At 35.4% G+C, this 10,965-nt stretch overlaps 1 protein-coding gene across 1 annotated transcript; it reads left to right on the top strand.

Moving 5' to 3' along the window:
• The first annotated feature begins 557 nt into the window (after nucleotides 1-557).
• On the top strand, nucleotides 558-2,273 carry LOC100614771 (elongation factor 1-alpha 1-like). Its single transcript, XM_054664524.2, has one exon. The coding sequence runs from the start codon at nucleotides 618-620 to the stop codon at nucleotides 2,004-2,006; it is 1,389 nt and encodes a 462-aa protein (XP_054520499.2). The 5' UTR covers nucleotides 558-617; the 3' UTR covers nucleotides 2,007-2,273.
• Nucleotides 2,274-10,965: the final 8,692 nt, after the last annotated feature.

The following is a 10,965-nucleotide window of genomic DNA, read 5'->3' as shown; positions in this document are numbered from 1 at the left end:
CTGCCTCTTCTGGTTTTAATTGAACAGTTTAGATGAATCCATTTTAATTCCCTTCCTTAACACATTAATTAGAGGTTGCTCTAGAATTTACTATATATATTTGCTACGTGTTTAACTAATTTAATTCTACCCTGAAATTACACTATACTCTTCACCTATGGAAGAGGAATCTATTAATAGAATACTTTATCCCCAGTTCTTTCCCATCTCTTGGGATATTGCTATCAGTCACATATCCATATTCTATAATCATTTAGCACATTGTTAAATTGTTGATTTATTTAAAGGATTATATTTTAGATAAGTTAATAATACAAAATAAAAATCTTTTATGTTATCTTTCTTTATTCCTTGTCTGGTGCTCTTTCTTTCTTTGTATAGATTCAAATTTCTGACCTACATCATTTGCCTTTTGCCTGAAGAATGGTTTTTAACATTCATTGCAGAGCAGGTCTTCTAGAGTTTTTGTTATTTTCCTTTCACTTTGGAAAGATACTGGATATAAGATTCTAGGTTGTTGAGGTTGTTTTTTTTATCACTTTAAATATTTCACGCTTTTTCGCAACGGGTTTGCCGCCAGGACACAGGTGTCGTGAAAACTACCCCTAAAAGCCAAAATGGGAAAGGAAAAGACTCATATCAACATTGTCGTCATTGGACACGTAGATTCGGGCAAGTCCACCACTACTGGCCATCTGATCTATAAATGCGGTGGCATCGACAAAAGAACCATTGAAAAATTTGAGAAGGAGGCTGCTGAGATGGGAAAGGGCTCCTTCAAGTATGCCTGGGTCTTGGATAAACTGAAAGCTAAGCGTGAACGTGGTATCACCATTGATATCTCCTTATGGAAATTTGAGACCAGCAAGTACTATGTGACTATCATTGATGCCCCAGGACACAGAGACTTCATCAAAAACATGATTACAGGGACAGCTCAGGCTGACTGTGCTGTCCTGATTGTTGCTGCTGGTGTTGGTGAATTTGAAGCTGGTATCTCCAAGAATGGGCAGACCCGAGAGCATGCCCTTCTGGCTTACACACTGGGTGTGAAACAACTAATTGTCGGTGTTAACAAAATGGATTCCACTGAGTCACCCTACAGCCAGAAGAGATATGAGGAAATTGTTAAGGAAGTCAGCACTTACATTAAGAAAATTGGCTACAACCCCGACACAGTAGCATTTGTGCCAATTTCTGGTTGGAATGGTGACAACATGCTGGAGCCAAGTGCTAACATGCCTTGGTTCAAGGGATGGAAAGTCACCCGTAAGGATGGCAATGCCAGTGGAACCACGCTGCTTGAGGCTCTGGACTGCATCCTACCACCAACTCGTCCAACTGACAAGCCCTTGCGCCTGCCTCTCCAGGATGTCTACAAAATTGGTGGTATTGGTACTGTTCCTGTTGGCCGAGTGGAGACTGGTGTTCTCAAACCCGGTATGGTGGTCACCTTTGCTCCAGTCAACGTTACAACGGAAGTAAAATCTGTCGAAATGCACCATGAAGCTTTGAGTGAAGCTCTTCCTGGGGACAATGTGGGCTTCAATGTCAAGAATGTGTCTGTCAAGGATGTTTGTCGTGGCAACGTTGCTGGTGACAGCAAAAATGACCCACCAATGGAAGCAGCTGGCTTCACTGCTCAGGTGATTATCCTGAACCATCCAGGCCAAATAAGCGCCGGCTATGCCCCTGTATTGGATTGCCACACGGCTCACATTGCATGCAATTTTGCTGAACTGAAGGAAAAGATTGATCGCCGTTCTGGTAAAAAGCTGGAAGATGGCCCTAAATTCTTGAAGTCTGGTGATGCTGCCATTGTTGATATGGTTCCTGGCAAGCCCATGTGTGTTGAGAGTTTCTCAGACTATCCACCTTTGGGTCGCTTTGCTGTTCGTGATATGAGACAGACAGTTGCGGTGGGTGTCATCAAAGCAGTGGACAAGGAGGCTGCTGGAGCTGGCAAGGTCACCAAGTCTGCCCAGAAAGCTCAGAAGGCTAAATGAATATTATCCCTAATACCTGCCACCCCACTCTTAATCAGTGGTGGAAGAACGGTCTCAGAACTGTTTGTTTCAATTGGCCATTTAAGTTTAGTAGTAAAAGACTGGTTAATGATAACAATGCATCGTAAAACCTTCAGAAGGAAAGGAGAATGTTTTGTGGACCACTTTGGTTTTCTTTTTTGCGTGTGGCAGTTTTAAGTTATTAGTTTTTAAAATCAGTACTTTTTAATGGAAACAACTTGACCAAAAATTTGTCACAGAATTTTGAGACTCATTAAAAAAGTTAAATGAGAAAAATAAATAAATAAATAAATAAATAAATAAATATTTCACTACACTCATTACTTTCTTACTTTGTGGCCTGAAGCCCACTATGACTTTTCTCTTTGTTCCTCTATAAAAACAGTGTTTTTGTACTATGGTTTCAATACAGACTTTCATTTTGTGGTTGATTTTCTGCAGTTTGAAAATCATATGCATATTATGTATATCATCTCACCCCAGTTAGAATGGCCATCACCAAAAAGACAAAAGAACGTGCTGATGATGCTATGGAGAAAAGCGACCTTCATACACTATGGTAGGCATGTAAATTAGTACCATATGGAAAAGAGTATGAGAGTTCCTCAAAAAATTAAAAATAGAACTACCATATGATCCAACAATCCCACCAGTTGGTATATAGCCAAAAGGAATGACATAAGTATGTCAAAAAGATATCTATGCTCCCATGTTTATGCAGAACTATTCATAATATCTAAGATATGGAATCAGCTTAAGTGTCCATTAATGTATGAGTGAATAAAGAAAATGTATATACAGACAGTGGAATAGTATTCAGCTATAAAAAAAGAAAAAGATCTTGCCATTTAAAACAGCAGCAATGAACCTGGAGGACATTATAAAGCAGGCACAGAAAGACAAACACTGTACAACATTATTCACATATGGAATCTAAAAATGTTGAGCTATAGAAGTAGAGAGTATATCAGTGGTTTCCAGAGGTTGAGGTGGTTAGTGGGGAAGGGAGAATGAGGAGATGTTAGTTAGATACATGATTACAGTTAGGAGAAATTTCAAGAGATCCATTGTACAGCAAGGTGATTATAGTTAATGAAAATATATTGTATTCTTAGAAAATGTAAAGAGAGTGGATGTTATGTGCTCCTACCACAAAAATTATGTAAAGTAATGCATTTTTAATTAGCTAGATTTAATCATTCCACAATGTATATGTATTTCAAAACATCATGTTATACACGATAGAAATATACAACAGTATCTGCCAATTAAAAAAAAACTAAAAAAAATGCATAGGCATTTTTTTTGCTTGCTAGTATTTTTGTATTTATTCTGCTATTCTTGGACCTTCTTGAATGTGTTGTTTGGGGCTTCTTCTTAATTTTGTGAAGTTCTTGGCCATTATTAAGTCAAATATTTCTGCTGCTCCCATCTCTCTTTCTTCTTGTATTACAATAGCATGTGTATTACACATTTTTAATTGTCCCACAGTTCCTGAATAATCTGTTCTGGATTTTTATTGTTTCTTCTCTATGCCAGAGCTAGGAGAGGGATCTTTCTCTGATCTTCAATATGAGAACTTAGCAAAGTTCCTGGAAGTAAAGCCCACAGTGGAATGGAGAACCGCTAAGACTGTAGCCCAAAGAGTTTCCTGTTCTCATGCTAGTTCACACTCAACCTCTAGCGATTCATCAAAATTGCTCTTCAAGTGTTACTACTAGTTAATTTATGGTTCCAGTTTTCTACTCCAAGTAAACTTTATCTCCGAAGTGACTCGATATTGTCCTGTCTCTCCAGATTTCTGTGTGTCAGTTTACCCTGAAACCTAATTTCTCGATGGGTCCAAAAAGTTGCTGATTTCTGTGTGTCCTTGTTATAATGACTGCAGTGATGACTTTGAAACTCTTTATATGTCAGACCTGAAAATGGAACAAAACCCTCCAAACCACTGTATCTGATTTTCACTGGTATTTCCTAGATTTCTGATTAAGGCCTTAGGTCTCCTGGTTACTGTGATGAAATAATTTTATGTCCTCAGTGATTTCTGTGTCACCAGATTGTTCCCCAGTACATATATACAGTAAAAAACCCAGAAATATATATATATATGATATAGTAAGATATTATATATATTTATATAGCATATATATCTTTATATATTATGTGTATATAAAATAAAATATAGTAAGATGTCTTACTGTATATTTTAAATTTTTAAATACACATATTTAATATATCTTATTTTATACTATATCTTACTATATATCTTATTATATCTTATTTTATGTACATATATACATATAATAAAATAAATATTTTTGGGGGGGTTGTTTACTATATCTTATTTGCAGTGTCTTTTAGGTAGATTTAAAAGTTGTCTTTGGTGAAGTAAAGACAAATATTTTCAGCCAATATAAGGGGGAGATTTTGTTCTACTCTGGTGGTGTTTCTCAAAATGTGGCCTTACGATAACTTGTTGCAAAATAACCTGGAGGTTTATTCAGAATGCAGATTCCTAGACCCAAACTCTGCCTATTAGAACATCATGGAGGGATGCCGGGGAATATAAATGTTTTAAGATACTAGGTGATTTTGAGAACTACTGTTCTCAATTTTGCTAAATTTTGAGAACTACTGTTTTAAGCATTCATCATTAACTTTTGCTATTACCTACGGTAAGTCAAGAAATAGCTAAGCCTTCTCTTCTCTTAGAAAATGTTGCTCACTCAAGTTTCTTTATGCATAACTAAATGATAACTGTAACCCTAATTATTATGGGCTGCATGAATCACAAACAAAGTGCTTGCTTTTTAAATCCTTTAATGTTTTAAAGATTCAGCCTATGGAGCTGTTTATTTCTTCAACAAGGGCAGAGCTGTGAAAGCTGTTTTCACAGTTCTTCTAATTATACAATCACACTATCAACCATGTAGAATGAATCAATACTGCAATGTTGTTTCAGTAGACTGCTTTTGGAAGAAATGCACTGTAAAGCTAGGCCACATTGTCAATCTTAAAAGAAAACTGAATCTGGATTGAAATGAAACAGTGCTTCTCAAAATCAAATATAGAAGATTTCCTAATTTTGTCATCCTGCTATTTTCAGAGAAGGAGATAAAGAGCTTGTCAAAGACCACCCAGTATGACTTTTAATAGTCAAGTTTACTTTCTTAACATCTCAACGAATAGGTAGCATATCACATTTCTTATTCCATTGAAATCTATTTTTTTAAATAGATTTTACATTTTTTACATTTTTCATGCAAGCTGGGAGATATGAGTGAAATTGGGTCAAAATGTCCTCCTAGTCCTACTTCATCTTTCATTTTTCAATCCCAACCTATTTTCCCTGTGATCAATCAGTGACTGTGACAGGAATAGTACAAGAGTCAGTCAAGGTCAATATGGAAGTTCTTCAAAGGGATTTCGTGCATTTCGAAATTTGCTGAGAAATAACATTTATGAATTGATGTAGCTCACTTATTTTATGGAGCCTAGGTTACATGAAAAGACTTCTGTTTAGACTGAAAAAGTTCTATCAGACTAGATGTGGTCTTTTACTTGAAATTTATCCACAACTGGTCTTTGAAGAACAAGAAATATTCCCACTTTCATTGACTGGAATTTCAAAAACAGGAGAATTTTCAACAGAAGAGTCTATGGCACTAAAAAAGCCTAACTATGTTAGCAAATATGAGGTTTCTGTGACAATAAACACTGTTGTTTTAATGTACTACTAGTGAAATTTTGTGTGTATGCAAAACTTTTCTTGTCCAGCTATGCAAATTGCTATGTGACCACGGAATAAAACACTTTTAAGATGTATACCAAGATACTGAGCAGGGATATATGGTCTCCATGTTGAATCGTGCATTTATTAAGTGTCCACTATTCATCAAGCTCAGTGCTAGTGCTTTCTATCACTATTACGTTAAACAGCTACACTATTCTAGTAAAGTATTATTATAAAAACTTATACATGGAGAATTGAAGGGTCACAAAGTCAGTACTTGCAGCAGAAAAAATTGGAATCTGGATCAATCCGACTTTAAAGCACACCCTTTTTCCCTGTGCTATAGCTCGAGGAACATGGATCCTGCTCTCAGTGTCACTTGCATGGTTGCTAGACCTTTGTTTCTACAGGGATCAGATCGTCTTGAGACCAAAACCCCCAGCTGACTTGTTAATTTTGCTTTCCCTTCTCTTTTTCCCCCATTCAGTATTTAGCAATTTTGTTAAACACAAAATTCTTTCAATTTTAAAATAATGATATTAAATACATCATAATTCCCATTGATTTGCAAGTCACTGGCTAGAATAACATGAAATTCATAATTAATAGCAGTAGGGAGTCTTGAAATACATTTACTTCTGTAAAAATCTTAAAACATTCTTTATCCTCTCCAACACACCTTATTAAATGTTTGGAGCAATCTTGTGTAGGCCTAAGTGATATAATTTGCATTATAAATGGCTCAGGGGTAAGGAAATCTCATTAAATCTGTTCTTACATTATTACCAATGTTATCGAATAATTTAACATCAATGCCATAATCCAGCATTGTAAGATTTAACAGAAAAACCATGTGGTCCGTCCTTCCTTCCTTCCTTTCTTCCTTCCTTCCTTCCTCCCTCCCTTCCCCCCTTCCTTCCTCCCTCCCTTCCCCCCTTCCTTTCTTCCTTGCTTCTTTTCTTTCTTCCTTCATTTTTTTCTTTCTCCTTCTCCCATCAAGATTTATTGAATGTCCACAGTGTGCTATACCTATTCTTACCAAGGACATGCAATAGTAAACAAAATAAAGTCTGTTTTTCAAGGAGCTTTCATTCTAGTTGGATTTTACTTATACAAAAAAGAAGTGAATATCTATTTACATTTTCCCTTTTAAATTCTGCACTTTTTCAGAAAATCAGCATGCCAAAATGAGATCTGTGGGTACTCTTAATAATATTGCTGCTTGTTTTGAGATAAACTGGATGTTAATGTAATAAGGGAAAGAGTTAGATCTATTCAACTACTCTTGTATCCTCAGAACATAGCATAGTTCCTGATTTGGGGAGGATTTAATCTTTGTTACTATTCTGGAACATAGAATAGTTGGAACATAGTTGGCACACCATAAGTATATTTTGAATTAGTACTTTTATAGATATTAAGTTTTGTGTCTATAACTCATCTGAATATTTCATTATACAATATGATGTAAGTATGCTGAATGGTTTTCCAAATACCAGTTTTGCTAATACCATTTATTCAGCTATTTAGTGTATGCTTACCAATGAAAAATTTCATTATTATTTATGACCATTATTACATAATCTTTATATTCTTTGCTAAATTCATTATTCCATCTTGTTGATTTGTTTATTCTTATACAAGCATCACACTGAAACTCTCATCTTTTTCTTCTCACTTTTTACAACATATTTTGTTGTTTTATTGCATTGTCTGAAACTTTTAAGGAAAGTGGTAAAAAACTGGAGTGATAGTATGTATCTTTGTTTTATTCATGAATTTAAGATGTTTGCATCTGGGCCTGCACTTTCCAATATAATAGCCACTAGCTAATGTGATATTTACATATATATTTAAGTTACCTTAAATGCAATTTAAAATTCTTATTAACATTTCAATGGATCAACAGCCTTATTTGATGACTGCCACCGTATTGAACATTGCAGAGAACATTATCAATATTGATTTAAATTCTATTGGACAGCATTGCTATAGAATTTCACCATTAAACTTGATGCTTACTGTTGGTCCAAATGGAAAATTTTTAATCACGTTATCAGAAGTATGTTTTTGGAAACACAAGTTTATGAGTGCTTCTGAGATTAGGGAAAAGATGTTAAATTTATCAAATGATTCAAATTGATTATAACTTTTAAAAAGTCTTATAAATGTATTTGTATAATGGATTTAATAAAAATATTTTTATAAGGTTTAGTTATCCTTTTTTTCTTGAAATAAACACAACTTGTTGCATTTCATCCTGCTGCATGAAATTCTCAAGGATTTCTCCCAAGATTTTCCTTTTTTTTTTTTTTTTGAGACAGAGTCTCATTCTCTCTATCCCTTAGGCTGGAGTGCGTGGTGCAATCTCAGCTCTCTGCAACCTCCGCCTCCTGGGTTCAAGCGATTCTCCTGCTTCAGCCTCCTGAGTAGCTGGGATTACAGGCATCTGCCACCACACCCTGCTAATTTTTGTATTTTTAGTAGAGATGGGGTTTCGCCATGTTGGCTAGGATGGTCTTGAACTCCTGATCTCAGGTGATCTGCTCGCCTTGGCCTCCCAAAGTGCTGGGATTAGAGGCATAAGCCACTGTGCCCGGCAAGATTTTCCCTTCTATAAGTTATATTAAACTGTTCTTTCTTTGTATAATAACATTTTAAGCTTACATACAAAACATTTTTAGCTTTAAAATAATTTGGGGGAGGATTTAATCTTTGTTACTTTTCTGGAAATTTTCAAATACCTAAATAATTATCTATTCTAAAAATTTGGTTTGATCTATATTTTAGGCATCTGTTTATGATTAATATAAACATTTAATTTTTTTGAGTCAATTTTCATAATTTATGCTTTCCTAGATACTGTCATACTTGTTGAGATTTTTTTCAAATGTAAGTCTCTTTAAGAGTTGATGCTTGTGCTGGGCGCGGTGGCTCACACCTGTAATCCCAGCACTTTGGGAGGTAAGGCAGGTGGATCACGAGGTCAGGAGTTCGAGACCAGCCTGGCCAATATGGTGAAACTCTGTCTCTACTAAAAGTACAAAAATTAGCTGGGCGTGGTGATGCACGCCTGTAGTCCCAGCTACTTGGGAGGCTGAGGCAGAAGAATCACTTGAACCCGGGAGGCAGAGGTTTCAGTGAGCCGAGATCATGCCATTGCAATTCAGTCTGGGTAACAGAGCGAGACTCCGTCTCAAAACAAACAAACAAAAAACAGAGTTGATGCTTGCTGGTACCCTGAGATATCCTCCAATGACGGTGAGAAATGGTATGTGTTTTGCTCCCAGATACACTGAATGAGAAGGGGCCAAAAGTTGGCCGCTGGCATATGAGGAACTCATATTTTTTTATCCCCCATATAATTCACAATTGGAGGAGGATTTTTCAACCTTCTACATTTCTTTTTTACACTGAATATTTATCTTCAAATTTCTAAGCCACTTTTAAGCTTTAGTCTAGGGAGGCAGTTTGATTTGAAAAGGAATAAGATTTTAGTAGTTATTTTATGTTTTTTGCTTAAAAATAGAACATACCTTCCTGGGCTGAACCTATTTTACCATCTCCCTAGAGTGACATGGTAGGTAGTCATGCATTAGGAAAAGGAGGGGGCTCTAAGATCTACTGTAATTATATTTACTCTCTTGGTAATATATGACACACCCATTCAGGCAGCAGCACAAAAATTGTGGGTGTAAGAGACAATTCTTCACAGGGAATTTGGAACAAAGTTGGTACTTAGTGTTTTTGTTAAGTGGGTAAATGAAAAAATCAGGAAATTTTGGATGCCCCAAAGGATATATAAATAATGTGCAAAGGAAAGTTGAGAAAAATAGCATAACAGGGTAGCAATGAATGTCTAAAAATAATGTTGGGGCGTAAGAGAAGCATATTTTCCATGTCCATCTAGGTGTATGGCAGTAGCTAAAAATCACACTTTTAGTCATTAATGCCTAAATTAAACTATTCACAACATCACAAAACTCAACTTTCTTCAATTTAGCCAAAATGCTAACATGTTATATTTGTATTTATTTCTAGAGTGGAAAGAACTACTTTACATGTTTTCAAGTCTTTTATATTCTTCTCTACCCTTCCCTCATAGTAAAAAGAAAGGGGAAAAAGAGTAGCAGTAATATGGAAGAATAGTTATGAATGACATTTATCAGTATAGATCATTCATCTGTAACACTAATAAAATTGAGGGCCCATGAATTCCAGATTTTATGCAAAATTACATTAAAACAAATAACAAAACTTCATCAGAAGAAAATATACATCTTTGCTTCAGCATTTGAAAGCTACTCCAAGGACAATAAATTCTGAAGACATTTTTTTACACCTTCTTTAAAATCTTCTTTCTCTGTGTCTCTCACCTATGCCACAGAGTAACTCCTAGAAAATATTTTTGTCTCTCTCTGTTACTCCAACCTATCCCGACTCTGTGTTCCCAGTATGTGACTTTTCTCTTTTTCATTTTTTCCTCTCTCTATTTCCCAAGCTATTATCTTACATCCATACTGTTCTCCACCTCACTTCTCCCTTCTACCTACCTTTCTATAAAATGCCTCTGTTTCCTTAAATGAAAATGTCCATCTTGCTTCTCTCTTTTTTTTTTTTGGAAAGGTTTAGAAGCAATCTCTACCCTTGCAGACTATATGATACAAACTACTGAGAAAAGCTTCAGCTATAGTACAGGTATTTCTGAATCTGGGCCCTGAATTTGCCTATAATTGACTGCATATTGAACAGTATTTTCAGTCTTTCTGCCTTAGTTTTCTTATCTGTAAAATAAAGAAAACATATGCCTATCTCAGAGCTGTAATAAAAGGTAAATAAGATAACCTACATGAAAATACCTAGAACCTAGTTCAACATGTTTTTCCTCTTTGTTTAATACATTTCTCCCTAGTTCTAATAAAGATTTAATGTCTATAGAGAATATCAAGGTAGAAAATCCCATAAAACATTAACTGTGCTTAATTCAGTTCATTCAGTATTCTTTTCTATCACATCTGATGAGAATAGATGTTGGTGTTTAAAAATGGTTGCCTAAATAGAAACCTTTAAAAAAAGCAGCGTAGAATTTGGTTCAAATAAGTGCATTATGATAAGCTTATAATGAGAAAGTGAAGGCATTTTGGACTTTCTTTACCACTTTACCACTTCCTCATTATGAAAAAGAAGGAAACTAAGCAGACTGGA

The sequence above is a fragment of the Pan troglodytes genome, chromosome 10, assembly GCF_028858775.2.
Source record: "Pan troglodytes isolate AG18354 chromosome 10, NHGRI_mPanTro3-v2.0_pri, whole genome shotgun sequence".
Classification (NCBI taxonomy): domain Eukaryota; kingdom Metazoa; phylum Chordata; class Mammalia; order Primates; family Hominidae; genus Pan; species Pan troglodytes.
This window is presented reverse-complemented; position numbering and strand designations above follow the sequence as displayed.